The following is a 24,536-nucleotide window of genomic DNA, read 5'->3' as shown; positions in this document are numbered from 1 at the left end:
GGGGAAGGCGCCTTCCGTCTCGCCTCGCCTCTCCATCATCACAACACCATAAGGTTGATAGTCTCAAAGTCTCGTCACACCATCTTCACGCCATGTGCTGCTTGCTTTGTGGCGTTTCAACAAGCTGATGAAATCCATCACACCCACATCATTGTCACATTAACCTACAGCACTTACCACGATACCACAGTCATGGCACCGCCACAGGTAACCAAGAAATCCAGCCTCACTACCATGACACAAGCCACTTCCCGCCAAGGAAAGAAGCAGACTCGGAAACAGGTCGTCGAAGAAGAGACTGAAGAGCTTGAAGACTTGGCCGAGACTAGCAGTGTGGACAGTGACCGCGACGCTGAAGATCCCGAGGGATCACAAGATGCCGGCAGCCAGCCCTTGCAACACTTGATTGGTACTATCGTCGGCGATGTATGTATCACTCAAGCACCGGCCGCCTCGAGTTCTTTACACGCTAGATCACTCGTGTCATAATAGAAACACTCTGACCTCCATATAAAAATGCTGATGCCCGCTCAGCAACGCAGACGCTTTGACGCCCGCAAAAGTGCCATAGGCAGTAGCTATAACGCCAGTCGCAAAGAAGTGGAAGGTTCAATCAATGCCCTTTTCGACAAACACGAAGAGCAGGCGTGAGTACCTCCACCAACTTACACAATATAGCTTCACAGCCCAACCCTTCTCGGCCATTCTGGCACAACCTACGTCATCCCGATGTGACTCCATGCCCAATAGCGTACGCAATGACAGCAAGACTAAAACCAAAACTCCAGATCATCCGCCCACGAAGCCCAACTAAATCGCCTACAAGATCTTCTAGCCCAAAAAGCCAACATCGAAGCAGCCATGTCCAAGAAACTCTCCAGCCTACGTGCAGACTACGACGCCCACTCCCAAGACCTCGAGGCCGTTCTCCACCGTAGAATCAAAGATCTGGCATCATGAAGAAGAAGAACAAATACCTCAATCGGCCCAACACAACTCCCCACACTTGCACACAAAAACGCACATCAACATGACTGCATAAAACATACCTTTGTTTTATATAGTACCCACTCTATCCCCCCCTCCTCACTCCTTGCCGAACTCGGCCACCACCCCCGTACAGACTTTTGATAGACCTTTTTTTTTGTTTTGCACATGTTGTATTCGACCGCGCAGATCGCGAGATATGGCCGTGTGGACGGCGTTGCGGGGATCGAGCCAGAGAACCCGCCCGATCCGCATGCGAATTGCGCCGTTGGGTCCGAAACTTTAACGAGGGCAGGGCGGTCTGCATCAGCCAAATTGGCCGGCGTGGAGTAGCTTGAGCGCAGAGGGAAATGTATGTGAGGGGGGGGGGGCGTAGGAAATTCTGCGGGGTTGTGTAGGAGAAAGCGATGGGAGATTTTAATACTTGATACTCTTCTTCTTCTTCTTCTTCTTTTCTTGCCTTGTTGCGCGTGTTTTACCTTTTATGCATATATACCATGTCATGCACGAGTAGATAGACAAGTAGTAAGCACACGAATGTGAAAAATATCAAAGCACAATGCAAAACATTCATTCAGGTATCATAAACGTTGTTAAAATGCGCCATCGTCATCGCCATCAATATTAACATCACGACTTCAAAATCCCAACACGCCCACCACCCATCCAACCCAAATCCCTTCCCCTCCCGAAAAAAAAGGACATCTCCCACCTCACCCTCACAACCCACAACCCCCCAACGCGCTAAAACCCTCAATCCAACCTGACCTCAGTAATAAAGTCCTCGCTCAAATCCCAACTGTTTCCCCCCTCAACGCCGATACACAGGCAAAACTTCACTAACCCTATTACTCCTCTGCGCCTGCGTGGCATCCGTCGCACCACCACCACCACTCGCCTCACCAACATCCTCCTCCCCCTCCCCATCCTCCAGCACCGGAGCCGAAGGCGGCAAATGAAGACCCTGCACACCATTGACAAGCGGCGGAGGAGGCCCCAGACCAGACGCTTGCAAACCTCCATGTCCATCTACATCCTCGTCGTGCTCGGTTGGCGGGGCGCTGCGTTCCAATTCGAGGCGACGGCGTTGGAGTTCGAATTTATCGTCTGTGGGGTGGACGTGTGGAGATGCATTAGAGGAATAATAGTCCGGGGATGGGTCGTGCGAGGAGCGGGCGGATTGAGGGGACGGTGTGTTGGTGTGGGTGAGAGGTGGGGCGAAGAGGGCTGGTTGGCGGGGGGTTGGGGTTTGTGATGAGCTGGGGGTTTGTAGGGAATGTTGTGATGATGAAGTTGCGACATTTGTGACGCCTGATCTGCTGGGTTGGGGTGGCAGAGGTGTGTATGAGGGTATGGAAGGGCTGGAGGTTGTGCGGAAGGGTGGGAGTAAATGTATAGATGTTGACGCAGATGATGCGGCGGCTGAGTAAGGTGGATTTGCATCTTCGTCTTCTGGGATGATGGGGGCAGAGGCTGGTATACCTTGTGGTACAAACTGCGATGCTGCTGCTGATGGCCCGGCCCCTGGAGGTTGTGATGGCAGCAGACGTGCTTCAGCACGCCGCAGTTGTTCCTTTTCAGACAAGCCAGTCTCTTCTGCTGTTAAGCCTGGCGGCACATGGAACGCTCCATTGGACACTCCACCATGTTGGTCGTAGCCGGGAACCTCATAGTCTGCTGGATCGTAATTGTAGTCATAGTACTGTCCGTTCTCATGGTAGTGGCCATTCTCGTCGTAACCGTAGTACTCATCTTCGTAATCGTGCGCCGCGTTGACGTCATGACCATTGTTCAATTGAAACTCATGGATCCCGTTCTGGGCTTCTCCGCCCGACTGATCCGTCTGCTTTCGCTTCCCACTACGCTCGCTGTCTTTTGTGCCGATGATGACCTCGAAAAGAGCAGACACAACTCCTTTTTCTCGCCGTATCTGGTCAGTGTCGACGAAATTGCCACCCCAAGTTGAGAACATGTTGCTCGCATTATCGTCTCGCGAACCAGAATTGCCCCCAGAGGTCGATGGTACGTTGACGAGGCCTGCATTAGCCACCATACGATCGAGCCCGGTCAATTTGCCTTGTATGTCCACAACTACTTCGACGTAGTACTTGAACGATATCATAGCGCCTGGGACATTGGAAATCGTTGGAAAGGCCTCATCAGGTACACGGACGCTACACTTCACCTCTGCTGTAAGAGTTCTTGGATCCACGAAGAGCGGCGCAAACGATTGGCACAAATCCTTCCGAAAGACATGGCTCGATCCGGCTGACGAAAGAGAGAGGCCTCCCAGGCCAGTCCTAGATTTCGGGTAGTACTCTTCTGACTTGGTCTTGTCGCCTTTGCTATTGGGCGCAACAGGTAAGGCAGGATGCATGTCGACACGTGCTTGCCTGTAGAGCGTGATGATGATTCCTTTTAGGCTTCGAACATGTTTCGTGTGCTTCACCGTGACTCTGATGGGTATTTGATCGCCGCGAAGGAATCCGCCCTTCAGTACGTCGATGGTGGCGGTGATCGTTTTTCCCTGTATTGCTGCTCGGCTGCCAGCTTGTTGGGTCCCCCCATCTGTGGTGGTGTGCACAGACCTGATACCATATTCTGTCCCTGATGCACCACCGCTGCTCATCTGACTCTCATAACTAACGTCACTAGGCGATGGACTCCGCGGGCCTTCATTCTTATCAATCTTATCAACTGTACTGTTGGAGCCTGATATGGGTCGAATCTGAGGAATGTCCGGCCCGGTTGGGGTCCTGGGTTTCCCACCATCTAGTGTTGTCGCTGCCGACGAGGCACCACCTGGTCGCTTGCGTGAGGGCTTGGCTCGTGTGCGCCTCGAAATCGGCTCCAAAGAAATGACTCGTGGTTTTGGAATCTGCACTGGAGCTATATCGATCGTGTCCGTAAGCGAGACCTTTGCATCGCATGAGGTCGTCGGGGACATGGTAGTGGGGCGTGTCAAGGTCGCGGTTAGCATGTATGCTACCGTGCCCCGCTCAAACTGCATAGTCATGTAAGCGGCAATGTTAGGGCCCAACGTGATCGATATCGACTTACATCAATGCTACTCGGCAGTCCTTTCGAAGGAAATTCAAGCTCAAAATTGAAGTGATACACACCTTCAGAGAGGCGGCCCTCGCCACAGAGGACTACCTCATCTTCGAAAAGTGAAACGAAGCCATTGCCAAAATAGCTTCCTGCCTTTTTCCCTTTGCCAGATCCAACCGTGGTGCTATAAGCTTTGTATGCGTCTCCTGGTGCATTAGGGTTCTTGAACACCTGCGCATAGCCGTGCAAAGATACCACGAGATGCGTTATCCTCAGCGGCTTTACGATTTTGATTATGACCGTTCCGCTGATTATATCCCCCGGTGCATACTGGCGATGCGGATCATCGGACTGGATATAGAACTCGGTGTAGTTGCGCGACTTGGACGACAAGGGCGACTTGAGTCTCGATAAGAAGGATCTAGCCGACGTGGAAGCGGACGGAGTAACGGATGCACGCGCCGGGCTGGAAGTCATGCTCTTTGTGTCGCACACATTATGCGGCTATCCGCGCTCGATGGAAAGTCGCAATGGGCCCAAAATGGCCAGCAGGCGTCTAGCTAACAAGGCTGCACACCGTGGCAATGCTGTATTAAGGCGTGGCGCCTCTGTTGCTCAACAGCTCGGGCCGCTGGCTTACTGTGGTAGGTGCAGATGTACGAGACCGCGCAAATGTCGGGATACAACGGCAGATCTTAGTAATCCAGATCGACTGGGCGACAATCGATGGGCGCAATCCGACAGCTCGGGGCTGTGGGCTATGGAATGTGGTCGAGTGGGTGAATCTGGGTCTGGCAGTGCGTACGTGCGTTGGCCGTCTGGCGCTTGTCGAGGGATGCGGTCCACCACGACACGAAGCAGGACAGGCTGAGGTCGGCAGGAAGTCGTGGAAGAAGCAAACGACAAGGGAAAACGGAAACTAGATGGCGCAAAGCCAACGGTCAGCATCTCGCAGCGCACTGTGCCGAGTCGTGGCAATTGGAGAGCGCTCGCGGGTCAGCGCGCGGGTCCCATGCGGGGAGCGACGGTTGATGAAGGTGGCAGTGCTCTCTAGCGGGAAAGCAACGACGGACGATCCCAGGCCGCCCAACACCATCGAACACCATCGCCGTGAGATAGCGATACCTATCGCCCAGACGCGGTCGCAACGCCAACAGCCTAGAGGGCGGCAGAGGAGTGGAGTGGGCGATCATCTACGTACCACTTTGCGTCGGCAGAAGACAGGCAAAAGGCTTGTTCGAGAGCCGCACCGATCTTGGCTGCCAAGTCGAAAACAGGAACACGGGGCCTGCGCGGAGAATAGTCACAAAAGTCGGGTTGGGTCGTGAGACGGCCTGTGAATACCATACGGAGGAAAAGCAGCGGTTGGTCTCGTATTCGTGGGGCCGATGGGTTTTGTAGATCCTAGGTAGCCGCCGTTGCTTCAACACGGTTGGGACGAGACAGGCACACCAGTCCTAGGCAGGAGTCCGGATAGCAGCCGGTTTGAACTGTCGCGAGAAGGCTATCCGAGCGAGGCACCGTACTTCACCCCACATGCAGACTGGGATCAGGGCCTAGCATACATGCAATACGATTTGGCGAACCTCTTCTCGGGAAAACAGATCAGTACCAGTAGGAAGGCATGGATAGCCAGGCTTCTGTGGACATGCTGTAGGAGTCGGTAAGCTGTTCTGATGCCAAAGTATCTTTGGCCAGGGTTTGGGCAGCATTTCCCTTCCCAGGCACTGCATTAGCTTCATTACGTTGCATCCGCCTAAGACTGCTGACTAGCATTCTTAATAGCTGAAGGCCATATTTTGCTCCATATAGCAAGTAATGCGTTGACAATGCGGATCGTGGACACCGACAACCCCAACAAGACGCAAGACGCAAGTTGAACTGATATCTGGCACAACCCATGTGATGGGTATGCATTGCTTTGTCCTTTTCCATCCAGCAGTACATGGGACGCCTAGCAATCTCGATTCTGGAAAGCTATTCGTACTGCGGGTCGCACTAGCAGCGCTTGTGTGACATGGCGCCGGACCGCTGCTAAGCTTTAGTGCCAAGTCAGTCATGAATGCTTGTCCATGGCGGTTGATGCGACACAACATATTGGACACGCAGGGGCATACCCAAGACAGGCCGCCTATGAGTCGAATGCTGCGCAAAAATCATAGAGGGGTGGAGAAATGGATTGCGGAACGACTACCCTTGGAGCCCCCTACTACTTTCTTTCAATTATCCTGGCCCAGCTGCCGTGTCGACAGCCTGATCACCATCCATCCGAGCAAGGAGTGCCGCAATGCTGCCCGAGTCATACTCCATGAAATCTTCCTCCGCGCCAGTGTTGGCTGTTACCACTAATGGCCGTTCTGGGTCTGATGTTTCCTGTTCAATAACGAGATTTATGGCGTCCAAAAGCTCCGTCAAGTCGCATGGGGTATCGATGGTGTACTTGAGACGGGCTTGTTCGACAAGGTCCCGCAGTCGCCTTCCCGATATACCTTTTGCTCGTTGCGCCATGACGCGCAACCGTGATGTCACGGTATGTTTGTAACCAACCCAATGTGTTGCTGCCCATGCCGCGTCTGGGATGTTGGGCGGCATGGTCAGAAGACAATAAGTGGCACCCCTATTTTCCTGGCTGCAATCAGACGATTTCAGACTGTTTGTCATTGTCATACTTTCAGCAGGAGCATGGCCATCCGCTTCATCATATACCATTCTCGTGAACGTCATGCGTCCAGTCCGCAGTAGAGCATTTAATTCATCACGGAGTATCTCGAAGATGCTGTTCACCCCTGGAATGTCGACATACTCGCGCAGAAAGATGCGATCAAGGAATGCCGAATCAATGTTACCTATGAAATTGGTGGTGCAGATGAACATGACGTTGGCGCAGTTTCGAATAGCATCCAGGCCCCGGAGCATCTGAACCGCCGCCTGTGAAGCATGGTCAATAGTATTACGCAAATTCTCCATTCAGACTCACACGGTGGGCATCCGCCACCTCATTCGACTTCAGAGCCTGTTCACGGCAGCCTGCAATCGACTCAACCTCATCAAAAAGAACAACGAGGAAGCGAGACTTATCCGTGACGGCCATTTCTACAATGGTCTTGAACAATTTTCCGACCGACTTGCTGCTCTCGCCGAAGAACTTGCTCAGCAAAGCGTCGGATGCGACTTCCAGAAGCTCTGTACGTGGATATAGTTCAGAGAGCCGGATGGAGAGTCGTTGTGCCAAGGCCTGAGCAAGACTCGTCTTTCCTGAGCCAGGAGGGCCGTGGAATAGGATTGTATTGTTGCAACTCGCCATGAAACGCTGGGCCAGTGCGTGCTGTTCTTTGATCGAACGGACGAGTGCGCGGAGTATGATCTCGCCCACAGGCTCTTCGTAGACGAGCGACGACCATAGCCGGCCAAGTCTTTCATGTGGCAGTGAGCTAATCGTAAAGTATCTGGATTCTGTATCGTCCTCTTCCTCTGAGTCCCAGTCGTGAAGCGCAGGGTCTCTTTCCGAGGCGAGAGCATACACTAGAATCTCCATCTCATTCGCGGCGACAAGGTAAAATTGGTCATCTGGGAACAACCTGCTCCTGCTCTGGCCTGTGATTTGTACCTCTGCAATAACCGAAGAGAGCGGGGTATCTGCGCCGCGTGAGTCTCTTGGTAAAAGCGATAACATGCAAAGATGGATGGACTAGAGTAGTCACTAGGGACGATTCATGGAAGAGACCCACCCAGCGCCACTGTGCCGATCCGAATTTCAGTGTAGTGTCGCCGGAGGTACTTTTCGACCTCTTCTTTGATCTGCATAGCTTTTGGAACGCCATGGTCTCGATGGGCAAGCCTCACTTCAACATAGAGCAGGCCGTCTGGTCGTGCTGATGGTGGCGGCGACGAGACTTTGGTCATGATTGATTTCGACTGAATTCAATCGGGCAGGCAGGCCAGGATTGAGACTGCCATGTAGGTATGTGAGAGAGAGGCGTGCAATATTGTGGATTGTCGTTGTTTTGCAGGTGAACTTGGACTGAGGCTTGGAGGCGCTTGATGTTTTACTGTACATGCCATGGAATAGTAGAATAGAGTATTGAAGCTTCAAGCTTGATCGACGGGAAGCGACATTGGACGAGCAAGGAAGGAAGGTGAGGCGGGCGCTGGGCGCTTCCGAGGCTGTTGCCTGGTCCGAGCTCGCCGCCCGCCAGCCGCCAACACCCGACTAACACGCCAAACGATGTCATCGCCCACGGGCTTCACGGGCCTCTGACACGGGCATCATCACCGCCTTTTTGCCCGCTTGAGTATTGCATCTTGGGTCTTGAGTCTTTTAGTCTTGAGTCTTGAGTCTTGAATCTTGAGCCTGCAGCCTTTGCATGTGCCCTGTTGGATATACAACATCTAGCCCTACCCATCACGAGACCTTACCATTACATGGCCGCTCGATAGAAAAGTTTGCTGGACATTGGACATGATAGAGGAGAGCAGGAACAACACTTGCGGAAGCGCCAACGACGACATCTGGGGCACTGTGCGGCCGCGCGATGTTCGTCTCCAGATCTACCTCTCGCTCGCCCTGGGCCTAGGCGGCTTTCTGGCCTTCTGTGTAAGCTTTCTATTTTTATTTTCACCTTCATTTGCATGACCATCTTCATTTTGCTGGCGGGCCGTTGTATGACCGAAAAGGGTTGCGTTGCTAAGTAGACTCTCCAGTTTCTACGCCCACGATGGAAGGGCCTGTACGCTGCACGCAAGAAGCAGAACGAGCTGGCAACCGCGCTGCCCGACCTCCCCGACTCTTTCTTCGGCTGGATACGCCCGTTATGGAACATCACAGAGGATCAGGTGCTCGCCTCGGCTGGCCTGGATGCCTACGTATATCTGGCCTTCTTCAAAATGGCCATCAAGTTCCTCGTCGTCACGCTCTTCTTCGCTGTCGCAGTCATCAAGCCTGTTCATGACACGCACCAAGACAAAGAGGGCAAGGACAAGCCCTTGTCTGGTCTTGATCCACACGATCACATCGAGGCTCGTTCCACGCTCACGACCATGGCAGCAGACTACGAGAAGTATACCGACTACCTCTGGATGTACCTCGTTTTCGTCTATCTCTTCACCGGGCTGATCCTCTACCTGATGGTCTCAGAGACCAGGAAAATCATCGATGTCAGACAAAGGTATCTGGGCAGTCAGACCACCATCACAGACAGGACCATAAGGTTATCTGGCATTCCCCAGGATCTCCGAGAGGAGGACAAGATCAAAGAATTCATCGAGGACTTGCAAATCGGGAAAGTCGAGAGCGTTACGCTCTGCAAGAACTGGAAAGAACTAGACGACCGGATGGCACAGAGATATGTGCTCTTGAGAAAACTCGAAGAAGCTTGGACCGTTCACTTGGGAAGCAAAAGGGTTGAGCGAAGCCTGGAAACACTGCCTGTCGTCCAACCGCGCCCGTCCGATCATGAAGACGATAGCGAATCAAGTCATCTCTTGAGCACAGGATTGGACTCTGACCATGTCATCTCCAATGTACGGCCACGTCCAATGGCGAAGATCTGGTACGGTCGCTTCAAGCTTCGGTATAAGAGCGTTGATGCAATCGACTACTATGAAGAGAAGCTGCGCCGACTGGATGATGAGATCAAAAGTCTTCGCAACACAAACTTTGAGCCAACACCGTTAGCCTTTGTGACCATGGACAGCGTGGCGAGCGCGCAAATGGCAATACAAGCAGTGCTGGATCCTTCCCCACTTCAGCTGTTGGCAAAGAACTGTCCTGCCCCATCCGATGTCGTCTGGACCAATACCTATCTTCCTCGTCGTCAAAGGATCGTCCGGTCCTGGACAATCACCGTTGTCATTGGGATTCTGAGCATCTTTTGGACAGTTCTCCTTGTCCCGATCGCTGGTGCACTCAACACCTGCTCTATCCAGAAGATCTTTCCGCAATTGGCTGCCCTTTTGGATAGACACGACTTGCTCAAATCCCTGGTCAACACGCAGCTACCGACCTTGGCACTGACTTTGATCAACGTCTTGGTGCCTTTTCTTTATGACTGTAGGTCTCCTCAACTCTATCTGTTTCGTTACTCTAAACTAAATCTCCGCCTAGGGCTGGCCAACAAGCAGGGCATGATATCACAGGGAGATGTCGAACTCTCTGTAATATCTAAGAACTTCTTTTTTACCTTCTTCAACTTTTTCATCCTTTTTACCATTCTTGGAACCGCTTCTAATCTCGTACAATTCCTCGACCACTTCGGTAAGAGGCTAAACAGCGCAACGGACTTTGCATATTTCCTGGCAAAATCTCTAGCGGATCTCCTGGGGTTCTACACGAACTACATCATCTTGCAGGGATTCGGCTTGTTTCCGTTCCGACTGTTGGAATTCGGCGCCTTGTCACTGTACCCGATCTACTTGATTGGGGCCAAAACACCTCGAGGTGAGCATCTTAAATCACTTGAGCGAAGTTGGATGCTAACGCTTTAGACTACGCTGAACTTGTTCAACCTCCAGTCTTTAGTTATGGCTTTTTCTTGCCACAAACAATTCTAATCTTCATCATCTGCATGGTATACAGCGTGCTCCAGGACTCCTGGCAGGTCCTTCTTGTAGGGCTTGCCTACTTCATGATAGGCCACTTTGTCCACAAATACCAGCTGCTTTATGCCATGGAACACCGTCAACACTCTACTGGTCGGGGTTGGACTATGATGTGCGACCGAGTCATTGTCGGTGTCGCGCTATTCCAAGTCACTGTGGCAGGGCAGCTCGCCCTCAAAAAGGCATTTAAGCGCGCAGCACTCGTAGCACCTCTAGTGTTTTGTACTTTGTGGTTCTTTTTTGTTTTTGGAAGGACGTATCGGCCATTGATGAAGTTTATTGCACTGCGAAGCCTCCGAAATCCAGAACCATCAGACATTGGGCGCGACATCCAGGAAGAAGCGGTCGTTTCGGGACGAGAAGGCAGCAGAGCTTCCCTAGGCCGCCTCACACTCGACGAAGCTCGTGAGAAAGGTCTGCGATTCGAAAACCCAAGTCTTGTGATGCCGTAAGTATCTGGCTCATATCACAATAATGGGTGCCGAGGCTAACTCCAAAATATAGTTTATGCCAAGTCTGGCTCCCGAAGTGGCACGCGAGAAACCAAAGACATAGACATGGCCTTCATGGCGCTAATGGCGAATGCCAATGAACAGACCGCTGTTTCCCTAGCTCAATCCTCACACTATACCTTCCCTATAATCAGAGCCTCCCTATACGCCTTCCAGGAAAAACCGCAGTAATTACTTCCTTTTTACAGTTGTTGATACCCACTTAGCAATGAACATATTTTGAATCCCCAAACACTGCACTCCGCGTCGTTAGTCCATTGTTTCTTCCACTCACCCTATTAATTATATTCAAGCCACACTTGGTCTACAATTGTTTAACGCCTTCGTTGATCCCCTCCTTGCCAAGTCACACGTGTAAGTGTGATTGCGCAAACAACTTCACCCGCCAGGTTTGTAGATAGGAAGTTGTTGGACGCAATTTGCCACATTTCGATCCACTTGCCTCCGCCGGGAGCTCTGCGACAACGTCTTCCCAGATTTATCTGTCTCGGGGGGTCGCTGGTACAAAGTCGGAGCCAGCTCTACCTCTCCTTGATCTTCAGCCTTTGCACGTCGCATCCTTCTTCGAATCTTCCGACACTCGAAGACTGTCTCTAAGTCCACGCAGGCTACCTCTAGAGCCAATGTCTCACGACTTGATGCCAATTCATGACACCTACATACCCGCAAGTTCAAGCGTACACCCCAGGAGCGAGTCGTCACCATGCCCTATCAATGATTGTGACAAAACGCAATGCCCGACGAAGCGATCGGAAGTTTTACGCCACATTTTCCCACATCCTACCAGGGGTCGCAACCTTCAACGTTCGAATATTTCGGGAAGGATTGCCAAGCGGGTAAAAAAGGAGGCTGATGCACCCAGGTCATCATCCAATCCAAACGCCTTCCACAGATACATCTCTTCTCTCTTCAATAATGGCCAGGAACGTGGAGTATACCTGCGGCATCAACAGGCAATGTCAAGTACCTCAAGTTCAGGCTCGATACTAGGCTCATCAAGTTACCATGCCGCGATGAGTGTAGACATGGTTTCACCCGCGACGTTCATGTTCAGTGGGCCCAGTCTTAGATCTGGCAAATCTTTCAGTCATTCGAATTCCCGTATCACAAGTCATACTAGAACAGATAGCGAGCCCCGGCTAGCATCCCGTGTGCGAACCGATTCTTTCTGCATGCTCGATCAGGACAGCATCATTGACGAGGAGATTATGGAGCCAGATCTCGAACATGGTATCACGCGTGTCATGTCAGATGTGATACTTGGCGTGAGTATCCCAGAAGATGAGTTGGAGATGCCTTTGTATGGCTCGAAAGAATGGGCTTGGAACTGCCATACTCCGGTTAGTGGCAGACATGAATCTTATCACACTACTAACTCAATGCAGACCTTAATCGCAATGAATTCCCAGGACATGATTGCCAAGTTACTGATGCTTTATCTGGATCTAGCGACATGGAAGTCACTTAGGTTGACGAGTCGAGCATAGTATAGCGCTCTCAATGCAGCGATGCCACCCAGGGTTTCTGTTGCTCATCGCCTACCATTAGAGATCCTACAAGATGTCTTGCAACGTCTTTGCGCAAAAGACTTCAATGCTGCACGTCATACATGTCGATATTGGATGCGCACTAGTTTAGACAAGAGCTTGCTTAAAGTCATGTTCAAGAGAGGCGGATGGCAAAGCAGTGCCGAGCACTGCCTCGCTCAGGCAGGTCGAGCCAAACCAGGTCATGTGATGGGAAGTGAGGAGTGGATTCTCAGTCGGCATCTTGCAAGGCAATGTGCACTGGCCCCTAGCTGGACTGGAAACGGTCTGGAAATCGGCTCTGCATTTTCGGAAGACACTTTGATTGATTTCCGGGAACTTTTCAATGGCCATACAACATCTGCTTCCTGTAGAGGTCGCGGCCTAACCTTCTCCATCAGTCTCTGTGGACAATTTCTCTGCGTGGCTCGCGACACTCTCATTCATATATACGACCTTCGAAGCGGCCACCTCCAGCCTGTCACCAGTGTTGTGACCCCTAGGCGAGTCCTTTCAATGAGTATGGACGTCTCTGCAGGTCGTTATGCTATCGCTACGCTTCTAGAGGGACGAATGGGCATGGTATGCGAGTTGCAATACGGTCGCAAAGCTGTCAGCGTAGACCCAATTCCAACAGAAGATGACCAGAATGATTCTTTACACAATACACCAAACAGATCTTCGGTCTCCACTGGCTGTACGGGCATCCCGAAATCCTACTCAGCGACGAACAATGCCCATAGCCGTCCATACATCAAAGAACCGGATCGCGGCTCATTCCACGCGGTCGATGTCATCTCCAACCGTCAGCATGTTACTTTGCAAAGAACAAATGACAGCCGAGCACATGAGCAGAACTTGATCAATGACTCCTGGCCTGAGTTTCATGGACCCACAAAGAGGCAACATTCTCAGGGGACCTCCAGATCCACTTCCTGCGGTCACGGCATACCTCTAGAAAGCGGCACGTCTACCTTCTACCGACACCTGTGCTCAGAAGACGATCCGCCGCGTAGTGTCTCTATATGTCCCCAACGCCGTTGCGTCGCTTTTGGTTGTTCGGCTGGCATTGAATTGCACTGGATTGATGCATTGACAGGACGGGGTTTGAACAGATGGTTTCCTCTCACAGCACCTTCAGACCACTTGTTCTTCCTTTCTCCTCGTCCTGGATTTGAATCGGCGAAGAAACTGCGACTGATTTCCAGCGCCGCACATCCCAACGATCGACCTTCTATCAGTCGCAGATTCTTCAGTCGGCCGACCGTAGGTTCGTTCTGGGGCTCTTTCGGTTTCGAATCGATGAATCGTCGGCCTGGGTCTCCTGGGTGCGACCACTATCATGCGGTTCCAATGAGTGATGGGTTTCACGTCCTGTATATTGATCCAATCACGGAACACTTGACGCTGGGGTGTGATGGGCCATTAGGTGGACCTACTAAGTTATTGCGAAAGGTCGTCTTGTTATCACCCAACGAGAAAGCTGTCCCTCGTGTCTACTCTGCAGCAGCGGATATGTCACAGGGAGCTCTGGTCACAGTGGCATTCGGCGATACGATTATGCTGTACAACATCCCACTTGATGTCATTGAATATTCCCGCGCAGAGCAGAACACAGATGGACAGGAAACGAGCAGCATATCACCGAGCATCTCTGGAGAGCGCCCGAGAGACCACTGGCTCAACTAGTGGAACGAGCCACTGGCTCCGACACGTCCGTCTGGAATTGACGATACTGACCCTGTTTGGCCACTTGCCATCCGTGGCACTGAGATTGGAAGGCTCGTGGATGTATGCGAGCTCGCCGTCCAAACCCAACCCGACATACTTCTCTGGGCTTTCACAAAAACAGCACATTGTCAGACGTGGCGCCTACGTGATTTTGTCGATCCGATTATTCGTACCAAGCAGTACATGTGCCGTAACGGAATGGTTCATCATGCTTACTCTGTCGACGAGAGCGGAGATGTTGTCATGGAGGATGCGTCCGCGTTGGAAGAAGCCAGCAGCTCACTTGAACGGCACTTGCACGGCAACAACGAGTTCGAGGTAACCACGGCGGACCAATCTATTGTTCCTGGCTTCGATGGCAACGCATCTGGAGTATTGAAGCGAATGCACAAGGCCCTGGCAGTGGAATGTGATCCCTGGGTGGACTTTTTGGATCTCAGGGGCGCTTCTGATGCTTGGTTTGAGGATGATGGCAGTATCATTGCTTGGTATGGGACATCAGAGTGAGGAAGTTGTGCTTGCAAAAGTGTCGAGGAGTAGGCGAGTGTGGATCAATGGAAGAAGATGGCCTAAATAAATCCTAGATTCTAGATCATTCTAACACTATCAATAACACCTATCAACATCGCCTCATGTTGTGTACCCAACAGATCCGATTTACCGTTTATACACAGCCGCGACCCCCCAAACGAAACATCACAAACCTACTACATACAAGCCCTCCCCCCACAACTACTAAGCGTATGCACATATCTCAGCTTCCCCCCCTCCACCCTAAACTCATGACTATCCGGCAACCCACCCCCGCCCCCTACCGTACCCCCAAAATCCATCATAACATCCACAGTCCCATAATCCTCATCAATCACATACTGCCTATTCACCAACGCCACCCCACTCGGCACCCCAACATCACACCGATCACTCGCCGCCCCCTTCCCCGTATACGCCCCGCCCTCAAGCCGCGCACACGGACTCCCCCACGGCACAACAACGCTCTTATCCGCAAACAAATCGCAATACGCATCCGCCGCCGCCTTGATGACATTGCGCGAAGTGCGCTGCGCTTGCGTCAGGGGACCCCAGTGCTCGCGCGAGGCCCAGTAGTAGGTGCCTGTTGCGTTGAAGAGCCAGTCGCCGGTTGTAGTGACGATTGCGTCGAGGCGGGCGAGTTGGCCCGTTGTGTTGTCGATGCGCATTTGGGTTGCGATGACGTAGGGGGCGGAGGCGTTGAGGACGATGAATTCGCTGAAGGTGGCGCATTGGGGGAGGTCGTGTTGGGAGCGGGCGTGGGCGATTGGGAGAGGGGTGGAGAGGATGGAGGAGGAGAGGGTTACGGGGCGGCGGTTTTGGGTGAGGTGGGTGGTTGGGGTGAGGAGGGTGGTGTTTGAGTTGAGGCCGGTGGTTTGGGCGGTGTGGAGGGCGGCGGTGAGGGAGTGGAGGTGGGAGAGAGTACAGGCGGCGGAGGTGAGGGTTGTGAAGAGGGAGAGGAGGGAGAGGAGGGTGATGGGGTGGTGGTGGATGTGCATTGTGGTGTCGGTTTCTTTTATTCTCAGGGGGGTTTAGGGGTGATGAGTGCGGTGCTGGGAATTGGCATCGGTGGGCTTTGCGTCTTTATCAAGTTTGTATTGTAGGGATATGTGTGCGGATATGGGGTGAAAGTGTACTGCCGCAATGCTGTTGAGCCATATTGCATAGGTGCTGATCCCTATTTTGCCAACGATACACTGGTTTCAGCATGGCGTTGATGTATATTTTGTAATGTTCGGTAGTTGTCGAATTGGTGGGCGAGAAGCAATATACTCATATACTCGGATACAAGCGAGAGGGGTAGGCTGCAGGGTAGTATAGTAGCATCACAGCCAAAGTTCGAACTGGCATGTTGGGAGAATATGGTAGGAAAATCCATGAACCTTAATTCTCCACTGACCTATTCGGACTTACGTTCGTAGAGGCCTTGAGCAACGCAAGAAAGAAGGAGATGCGAGCTTTGCTTTGGGGTTCTCTTTACATAACCATAAGGGTATCATTGCTGATCATGACGTTTCTTCTTAGGGATTTCTCTCTCGGGCCGGGCCGCTAAGATCTTGGAGTGTAGACTGTGGCAGTCTCACGAACGGCATGACTGCCTAGTGTACAGCTCGCTGTACACAATGTCTCGGAACTTGTGCTGGATGTCAAGTAAGCTGAGGGCTATTATGAGAGGCTGACTACACAAACCGATTCGGAGCTGTGTGGATAAGACGGGTATCAAGATCGTGATCCAAAGCTCATGCTTTTGTGGTATAGATAGTCTGCAACCCTTCCAGTGCGACTGCCTACTTGGCCGAGCTCATGTGGGCACGTGACAATGCATTTGCCGCTCTTGCTCAGAGTAGTTTTTTCCTCTCGAACCTTCTTCCTTGACGAGTCAAGAATGAAGTTGCTTCTTCACGTGGATGGTGTTGACTCGAGACATGCTGCATAGACGTAGACAGAGCTAACGCGACCTACAGAAAGTCCAGACCATCAGTTATATGCGCCTATTAGGCTCCGCGCGAGCCATTCATCCACCAACCTCGACGAGCCTGTTCGGAGTTGACCGAGATCTTGTGCACAGTGCAGAGTGTGTGGAGTGCAGTAAACGATGCAATGTCGTGTCAAAGTGATGAGCACTTTCCGAATATGAGGTCTTGTTTCAGCGGTATTAAGACAAGGGGTAACGACCTGTTCGGCTGGGTGGAGACGACGCCATCCACGATAATGACGGACATATTCTTATCCTCTAGCCAGTCAGAGCTTGCCACACGAACAGCACCGAGCACATGCGGCAGGGAGCAACAGCGGCCTATGTCGTCAGTACAAATGCTCCGGTCGGGGGTCAAAAGTCTGGACGTGACATGGAGATATCGTCGACATAAGCAGCGCCAGCTGAGGCAGGTTCCTATAGGCCGATCGAGATCGAGAAGTGTATTGCGATGCATGGAGAGAATCGGCCATTGACCGCCTCCAGACTTTGTGCAGAGGGTTACGCGTTCACCGTGGGAGAAGTGTAAGACGTTGCGAACAGAGACGTGGAGGAAGCGGACGAGGGGCTGGAGTACTGTAACTTGGTGAGGGGGGGGGGAGGGCTAGTCGCATGGTGCTGTTGTACAGCCAGTGAACGCTCGGGAGGCTGGAGGCCCCGTCCGAATTGCCCTGCACCTACGGAACAGAAAAGCAAGGCAAGCTCGATTGGTACCTATGGGAATCCATTTATTCCGGACGACGCACCCTTTGCTGCAGATACACAAACGCTACGTCTGTGAATCCCTCGAGACCATTTTGGTATAACGGACATCGGTTCCCCGATTGTACCTGGAGCATCTCAATGGGGGCCGACATGCGAAGGTAGTCGTCGGTCTAGGAATATTTATCACGGGCTACCAATCAGCAAACTACAGGCACGCAATATTTCAGAGAACGGGGCTGGTCCAGGTTTTTCCTATGCAGCCTCAAGGAGGAAAGGCGACCGCATCGCTCCGGAAGTATTGTCCGTGCTTCTCGTACGGGCGGCACTGGCCACCGGCCAGCCATAGTATTGGCCTCCCAGGACATGACCAGGCACTGCATGTTACTGCATGTAGAGGCGTGGACTGTTTGCAGTTCTTTGGCCCACGGTACCGATTGCGAACGGGCAAAGAGAAAAGCGTGCGGTGATGCATGGGAGCTGCTTTGATGACGAGGGTTTAGGGATTGTAGGTGCGCATGGCGAAAGGCCTTTGCTGTTGCTCCCTTCGCCGGACCACTCGGCTTTTGGGAATGGGAATGGGAGTGAGAGCGGCAGCCTGTAGGTGTGCACGAGCTGGCCATGTGCTCCGGCCGCAGGCGTAGTGCAAAAATCATGGCCTCGGACTTTGCAGGCTGGATGCAGAGGCGCGCATCCACTCTGCAGGCCTGTACCCCTGACTTACAGCTGCCACAGGAAGGATTCCATGAGCTGATTCGCAGCTACTCAAACTAACATGATACTGCTAAGAACATGGCTACACTAGGGCATATTATGGATCTCCACGCCCAACAGGTTCGCGCCCGCGGCAGGGGGTGGGCCGAAAAGGGTGGTGCTGGGTCAAGTTTGGTTGTTGGGGAGGACAGGGCACCGTTGTTCTTCATGTCCAAGCCAGGTGAGACCAGAAAGACAGCAGGCAGAGCGAGGGAGGGCGGGGGATGAGCGAGCGGACATGAAAAGGCGACCAAGGGTGTCGGCCGAAATCTATGTGCACGATCGTACCGTGCAGGCTGCATGGTGATCAGCAAGATTTCCCCCAAGTTGCGAAGACAGGATGGGAGAGGACGTGGGAGAGGATGACGCTTGCGTCTATGTTTAGAGCCACTATTGGAGTGGAGGCATGAGGTTCTGCAACCAGGATGGCGCCACAGGCAGCGATGTGCTTACCCACCCAGCCAGCACTGGCACTGCAACTCCCCACACCCACACGGAACAGCCGACTGGAGAAGGCTGGGTGGAGGTGGTTACTCTACTGGCGAGACAAGTGTGGTGTGTGATAAGTGGTGTGTAGTGTGTAGTGTGTAGTGTGTAGTGTGTAGTATGTAGTGTGTAGTGTGTAGTGTGTAGTGTATATAGTGTGTGTGTAGTGTGTAGTGTGTAGTGTGTAGTGTGTAGTGTGTAGTGTGTATAGTGTGTATATAGTGTGTAGTGTGTAGTATGTAGTATATATAGTGTGTGTGTAGTGTGTAGTGTGTAGTGTGTAGTGTGTGTAGTGTGTGTATAGTGTGTAGTGTGTAGTGTGTAGTGTGTAGTGTGTAGTGTGTAGTGTGTAGTGTGTGTGGTGTGTGTGTAGTGTGTAGTGTGTAGTGTGTAGTGTGTAGTGTGTAGTATGTAGTGTATGTAGTGTGTGTGTAGTGTATAGTGTGTAGTGTGTAGTGTGTGTGGTATGTGTGTAGTGTGTAGTGTGTAGTGTGTAGTGTGTAGTGTGTAGTGTGTAGTGTGTAGTGTGTAGTGTGTGTGGTGTGTGTGTAGTGTGTAGTGTGTAGTGTAAGTATCTACCGTGCCGTACAGTGCAGTACCTACCCGCACTGCGCGCGCAAGCATGGCAGGAGAGAAACTGTGGCTCATCAGCCGACCCCACCATCTTTTTGCCCTCTCTCTCTCGCTCTCTCTCATTCTCTCATTGCATGTCGAGCCGTCGGTTCACTTGGCATTGACTGGCCACGACGAGTTGTTTGCGTGAAGCTGCACTGGGTTACCATTCAGCCCCCCCCCCCCAGAAAGAAGACGGTTCCTGGTCTCGGAGGCGGCGCTATCCCCCCTGCGGCGGCCTCTTTGCAATAAACGTCGTCGCCAACGCTGGCCTGCGATTTATCCACTTCTTGTTGTCTCCCTCATTTGTTGCGCGCGCTGCACTTTGGCACAACTTTTGTTGACATTCTGGCTAGTCAGCCGACAGCTGTTGTCCAAAACTTCTTTGTCGCGCTGCGGGTCTGCCACTCGCTGCAGCAGCCCACTCTACCTTACTGTACACACTGCCGGTGCTGGTAGGCCACTCTCTAATTGTCTTGGTAAGTCGCACACCCGCCCTGCACTCGCATGTTTCGGAAGTAGCAGACGAACCGGATCACCCTATGCAGCGAGTGAGCAAGACACGGCGCAGCAAAGGGCAGACACTCTGGCAGAGGCGGCGCATCACTCCCAAAGGGCCTCTCCAGTGCTGCTGCTGCTGCTGTTGTTGCTACTCGTTTTGTTGGGTTGAATGCAGGCCGTCTGCTTAGCGCATGCTCGCCTGATCGACGGTGCCTGATGTTGAAACGCATCAATACGAGTGAAAGCCGACCCTTCACCCTGCTACGGCTGTCTACACCTCACTCTCTATACACCACCAACACCACCACCACGACTACGACCACCACCACAACTCGACACTATTGTCGATTGTGCCTTTACTAATTGAGCGCCGCTGCAGACTGGTTCACATTCGTTTTCGTCGCGCATCGCCTGAGCAGCGTCGCCAGCCCTCGGCCTCCTCCATCGCACCATCGCCCCATCGCCCCTTCCCACCCCCCTCTTCAATCGCACACGTTTACCGGTCGCAACTTCTTTGTGCATGATCTCACCCCACCATTGGAGATAGGCCCATCAGCCATCAAAGACTTCCTTTTTTTTTTTGGCGCCACAGCCACACAAAGTGCTCTTTATTATTTTTTTCTCTCTGCACCTGCAGGCATCGGACAAGACCGCCGCAAAATGGGGAAGCCAGGCTTGGGCATCTTCACCGTTCGCCGCAAGTCCCAGGGCAATGCATTCGACGAGGCCGACGTGGCAGTCAGCCCCGATGTTTCTGCTGCACCAGCCCGTGACGACTCGGGCGGCTTCCGACTGCTGAGCAGGACGGAGGTGGAAAAGGCAAACGAGCGCAGGAAAACACAGGAGAAGCCTTCGAAATTTCCACGCTTCAGTGGCTTTGGCAGCAGTGGGAACAAGGGCCGCAATCAGTCCATCGAGGACGAGTCTCCAGGATCCTCAAAGCGGTAAGCCTCGAAGAATCCTTGACTAGCCATAGCGTCGGCCCTACTGACCCTTTAATTTAGCGACAGCAAATCGAGCAGTGGAACTCAATTCTCATCGTCACGGCCTTATACGAACGGCCAGCACGGCTCAACCTCGACCCTACCCTCGTCGACCGATACGAGCTCCGACGACAACCTCTTCGCTAACGTCCACCGACCTTCTATCCCACAGCACAGCAGCTCTCCTGTCTCGTACTCGGTCAGCGGCATTCGGAAGCAATTCCCATCACTGACGTCGCTGCCACGGACCAGTTCAGGTGTCTCCTACAAGGATCAGCTGCCTGACGCCAACTCCAGAAACCGTGCCATGACCACATCGAGCTATGCCAGCACGGCAATCCCACCCAAGCTCGAGTCCAATCTGAACTTCGAGTCGTCGTCTTTTGACGATGACATGTTCAGTCACATCAACCCCAAGGCACCCTCCCCTGAAGTTCCACGAGAGTCCGCAGGCAGATCGCTGCTTTCGGAAAAGCGCACATTCCAGGCTGAACCCATCAAGATCCACCCCAAGCTTGAGGTCGAGCCTCCATTAAAAAGTTGGGACAGCCGTAACTCCGCCGACAACCTCATGTCGTCGCCGCACTCTGACAACGACTCACCGCCTCCGCCTCCGCCTCCGCACAATTACTCGTCTTACGCGCCGATCGCGTCGGAAAGCCCTACGCTGCAGTCGTCTGGCACCTTCCAGGACTCCGATGCCCACTTTGTCCGCAAATCCTTCATGGAGCGAAAAGGCTACCGTGATAGCTCGCCGGAGCAGCAGCCCAACTCGAATGCCTCCTCGTCTGCCAACTCTTACGACACCCCCTATTCATCGCGCTCGGCTACCGCCTCTAGTACGACGACCAACACCACCCCCAAAGCAACACTGGCACCAGCTGTCTCCTATGCAGATAGCGAGGATGAAGACCTCTTCACGCCTGGCAAGAAGACTGCCACTCAAAATGCACCTTCAACAGCCCGCAAGGTCTCTCCACCCACAGCGCCGCAGGATAAGCCCACAGCGGCCTCGACTGCAGCGAATGGCGGTCGGGTCATGACGCAGTCGGAATTCCGTGAATATCAGAAACGACAGCTGTCGCAACCCCCTGCAGACGAGAGCTCGGATGAAGATGACTACGAAGATGAGGAAGACGCCATCAAGAAGCGTGAAGAGGAGGAAGTGCTACGGCGTAAGAACCAGCAAATGCACTTCGCACGGGAGGCCATGCGCCGCTCCACAACAGCCCCGGGCAACCCGACACGACCGGAAAGCTCGGTTGGGAACATCAACATGGACATGGGATTTCCTTCAGAAGTCTCGATGAAGGCAGATGAATGGGAAGATGACGATGTGCCATTGGGCATTCTCGCTCAACACGGGTTCCCCAGCCAAGCACGCAACAAGCTCCCGAACCAGCCACCCAACGCAATGCCATCATACATACCCGACCGTCCTGCCTCTGCTGGTGCTATGAGCCAGCGCGGCGCTCAGTCACACATGCCTGCATTCGCAAGGGGCCTGCCTGCGGATCCATACTCTCCTTATGTCGGTGGTGGCATTGTCCGCCATATGAATCGTGAATCATTAGGATTCAATGGATTTGCACGGGATCCTGCTTCCATTGCCGGGGATTCCATGGCAGGTGGCACGGCTATACCTCCCATGCCCGCCATGCCTCCTAGTATGATGTACCAGGATGCTGGCCTATCGCAGCCCTCTCTTGTGGATCAGATTCAGTTGCGCGATATGCAGAAGCCCAAGTACATGGGTGGTGCATCCAACAAGAAGCAAGAGGGTGGGCCTTTTACCGGCATTCTTGGCCAACGTATGAACTCGAACGGTCAGACACAGGCGCCGACACGCATGTCCAACATGCCTAGCATGAACTCAGCCATGGGTGTGCCTAGCCCGCAGATGGGCGGGCAAATGGGCGGCCAGATGCCTATGATGGGCATGGGTATGGGAATGCCAATGGGAATGGGAATGGGCATGGGCATGGGCATGGGCATGAATCCTATGGGATTTTCCATGCCACAACAAAACGACTACATGCAGATGCAGCAGATGCAGCAGATGATTGCTATGCAACAGATGCAACTGCAACAAATGCAAGCTATGCAGAATCCACAACAGCTGCAGGCAATGCAAAATCAGCAGCAGCAACAGGACCCTCGCGTATCGATGGCTATGCCCAACAACAGCTTTGGCGGCAACATGATGGGCAATGGGAGTTTCTTGAGCGTTCCGGGTATGCAGAACGGTACCCTAGATCATCAAGGTCGTCCCATGTCCATCATGTCCGCCAATGGAAACCAACAACAGCCCCGAATGCACAGCTTCATGGGACCTGGCGCGGGATACACGCCTTCTATCGCACCCTCGGAGCGATCAAACGTGGGCCTGTCCGCAAGATACCGACCTGTTGTTAACCACTCGGATTCAAACTCCAACGGAACCTCGATGACTTTGCAAGCCTCGGGCGGCGCAGCGCCAGGCAAAACTGGGGCGATCAAGGGCATACTTAAGAAGGGCAGCCCTCAGCCTCAGGTATCGGTTCGGGAAACCGACGAGGTGGATGAGGATTGGGGCAAACTGGCAGCCCGCAAGAACAAGTCTGCGGGCAAAGGCAAGGAGAACAGCACCAACGGGCTCGAGGAGCTTACACGCGGTCTAAACATTTGAGGCATCTGAGCGACATATTCGACGCATACACCCTTAATTCTATCGCATTTGCACATTGCATTTCTCGCACACGGACGCATTTTCAGGTTTACGCAGCAAAGAATGATTGATACAGAGGACACGAAAAAAAAACACCCCCAACCCATCTCGGGCTTTCTGGTAGAGAGATGGTAAAGAGAGATTGGAGCGATTTCCGAAACGGTGGCTTTGTGCGCCTACTACACCATTTTCGCCGTCATTGCATTTACACCTGGCGTTGTTTATTTGTTTCGTCTGGATCCCTTTTTACCACCGCCACTGTGTGCCCTATCCCTCTCTCGACGTTGTTGGATGGCTGTTGGGAAAGGCTGTTGATTGTTAACCTTTTTTTTTCGTCGTTTTGAAAAACCTAGTATACAATAGTTTTGGCGCGACTACCCCCTGGATCTTGTCGAGTTTGCAAAGTATAAGTAATCTACGGTATTTTAATGGGGCAAGGAAGAGATGAGGAGGGGGAGAAATCTATTGCTGCAAAGAGAACTAGCTGTGTTGTGCATATCCTACATGTTTTATTTTTAGCGCCAAATTGGTACATGGATTGGGGCCTTTGTGGTGTGTGTACGCGGGAGGGGGTGGGGCAAGTCAATCAGTCGATGGTGGAGAAAGGGGCAGGGGCAGGGACGGGGGCTTCATCAGGGAGTTGAGAGAGGGTTGTGTGGGCTTTTGGGTTGATATTTTGTTGGGTGATCTAGTGGTGGTCGTGCGTAGTGCACAGTCTAAGTAGGGGGGAACGGCGTCTTGTTCTTACAGTGGGAAATCAAGAGAGATTTGGTTTAGACCGGTTGGAGCAAGATGTTGGTTCTTTTTGTAATCATAATACTATACTATACTCTGTGGACTTGTTGGCTTTGTTTCTTTGCTGTCTGGTTGGGTTTGTTGGTT

At 52.7% G+C, this 24,536-nt stretch overlaps 11 protein-coding genes across 11 annotated transcripts; 6 read left to right on the top strand and 5 right to left on the bottom strand.

Moving 5' to 3' along the window:
- Positions 1 to 192: 192 nt before the first annotated feature.
- IAQ61_001935 (uncharacterized protein) lies at positions 193 to 960 on the top strand (the record flags this gene model as incomplete). Its single annotated transcript, XM_003833746.1, has 3 exons — positions 193 to 426; positions 535 to 647; positions 789 to 960. 3 exons carry the CDS (start codon positions 193 to 195, stop codon positions 958 to 960), a joined length of 519 nt encoding a protein of 172 aa, XP_003833794.1.
- A 720-nt stretch (positions 961 to 1,680) lies between these two features.
- On the bottom strand, positions 1,681 to 5,134 carry IAQ61_001934 (uncharacterized protein; the record flags this gene model as incomplete). The annotated part of the gene is given in 6 exon segments (XM_066095330.1): positions 1,681 to 3,991; positions 4,048 to 4,542; positions 4,614 to 4,677; positions 4,704 to 4,829; positions 4,844 to 4,997; positions 5,065 to 5,134. 6 exon segments carry the CDS (start codon positions 5,132 to 5,134, stop codon positions 1,799 to 1,801), a joined length of 3,102 nt encoding a protein of 1,033 aa, XP_065954814.1. The 3' UTR covers positions 1,681 to 1,798.
- Positions 5,135 to 6,261: 1,127 nt separating this feature from the next.
- On the bottom strand, positions 6,262 to 8,143 carry IAQ61_001933 (uncharacterized protein; the record flags this gene model as incomplete). The annotated part of the gene is made up of 3 exons (XM_003833743.2): positions 7,767 to 8,143; positions 7,016 to 7,674; positions 6,262 to 6,966 (listed from the first exon to the last, which is right to left on the bottom strand). Exons 1-3 carry the CDS (start codon positions 7,939 to 7,941, stop codon positions 6,262 to 6,264), a joined length of 1,539 nt encoding a protein of 512 aa, XP_003833791.1. The 5' UTR covers positions 7,942 to 8,143.
- A 354-nt stretch (positions 8,144 to 8,497) lies between these two features.
- Positions 8,498 to 11,227, top strand: IAQ61_001932 (uncharacterized protein; the record flags this gene model as incomplete). Its single annotated transcript, XM_066095329.1, has 5 exons — positions 8,498 to 8,632; positions 8,740 to 10,087; positions 10,142 to 10,474; positions 10,522 to 11,083; positions 11,140 to 11,227. 5 exons carry the CDS (start codon positions 8,498 to 8,500, stop codon positions 11,225 to 11,227), a joined length of 2,466 nt encoding a protein of 821 aa, XP_065954813.1.
- A 933-nt stretch (positions 11,228 to 12,160) lies between these two features.
- IAQ61_001931 (uncharacterized protein) lies at positions 12,161 to 12,634 on the top strand (the record flags this gene model as incomplete). The annotated part of the gene is made up of 2 exons (XM_066095328.1): positions 12,161 to 12,487; positions 12,533 to 12,634. 2 exons carry the CDS (start codon positions 12,161 to 12,163, stop codon positions 12,632 to 12,634), a joined length of 429 nt encoding a protein of 142 aa, XP_065954812.1.
- Positions 12,635 to 12,805: 171 nt separating this feature from the next.
- On the top strand, positions 12,806 to 14,362 carry IAQ61_001930 (uncharacterized protein; the record flags this gene model as incomplete). The annotated part of the gene is made up of 1 exon (XM_066095327.1): positions 12,806 to 14,362. One exon carries the CDS (start codon positions 12,806 to 12,808, stop codon positions 14,360 to 14,362), a length of 1,557 nt encoding a protein of 518 aa, XP_065954811.1.
- Positions 14,363 to 14,616: 254 nt separating this feature from the next.
- On the bottom strand, positions 14,617 to 14,886 carry IAQ61_001929 (uncharacterized protein; the record flags this gene model as incomplete). Its single annotated transcript, XM_066095326.1, has 1 exon — positions 14,617 to 14,886. The coding sequence occupies one exon, from the start codon at positions 14,884 to 14,886 to the stop codon at positions 14,617 to 14,619; it is 270 nt and encodes an 89-aa protein (XP_065954810.1).
- A 225-nt stretch (positions 14,887 to 15,111) lies between these two features.
- Positions 15,112 to 15,933, bottom strand: IAQ61_001928 (uncharacterized protein; the record flags this gene model as incomplete). Its single annotated transcript, XM_003833741.2, has 1 exon — positions 15,112 to 15,933. One exon carries the CDS (start codon positions 15,931 to 15,933, stop codon positions 15,112 to 15,114), a length of 822 nt encoding a protein of 273 aa, XP_003833789.2.
- A 1,110-nt stretch (positions 15,934 to 17,043) lies between these two features.
- On the bottom strand, positions 17,044 to 18,319 carry IAQ61_001927 (uncharacterized protein; the record flags this gene model as incomplete). Its single annotated transcript, XM_066095325.1, has 3 exons — positions 17,044 to 17,478; positions 17,657 to 17,785; positions 17,825 to 18,319. Coding segments are annotated over 3 exons (1,059 nt in total), but the record flags the coding sequence as incomplete, so codon positions are not given.
- An 85-nt stretch (positions 18,320 to 18,404) lies between these two features.
- Positions 18,405 to 18,593, top strand: IAQ61_001926 (uncharacterized protein; the record flags this gene model as incomplete). Its single annotated transcript, XM_066095324.1, has 1 exon — positions 18,405 to 18,593. One exon carries the CDS (start codon positions 18,405 to 18,407, stop codon positions 18,591 to 18,593), a length of 189 nt encoding a protein of 62 aa, XP_065954808.1.
- Positions 18,594 to 19,473: 880 nt separating this feature from the next.
- IAQ61_001925 (uncharacterized protein) lies at positions 19,474 to 23,615 on the top strand (the record flags this gene model as incomplete). The annotated part of the gene is made up of 4 exons (XM_003833739.2): positions 19,474 to 19,490; positions 19,881 to 19,942; positions 20,344 to 20,908; positions 20,969 to 23,615. 4 exons carry the CDS (start codon positions 19,474 to 19,476, stop codon positions 23,613 to 23,615), a joined length of 3,291 nt encoding a protein of 1,096 aa, XP_003833787.2.
- Positions 23,616 to 24,536: the final 921 nt, after the last annotated feature.

This window comes from Plenodomus lingam, assembly GCF_022343315.1.
Source record: "Plenodomus lingam strain CAN1 chromosome Unknown contig_13, whole genome shotgun sequence".
NCBI lineage: Eukaryota > Fungi > Ascomycota > Dothideomycetes > Pleosporales > Leptosphaeriaceae > Plenodomus > Plenodomus lingam.
The sequence above is the reverse complement of the archived record's forward strand: the minus strand, read 5'-3'. Positions and strand labels throughout refer to the sequence as shown.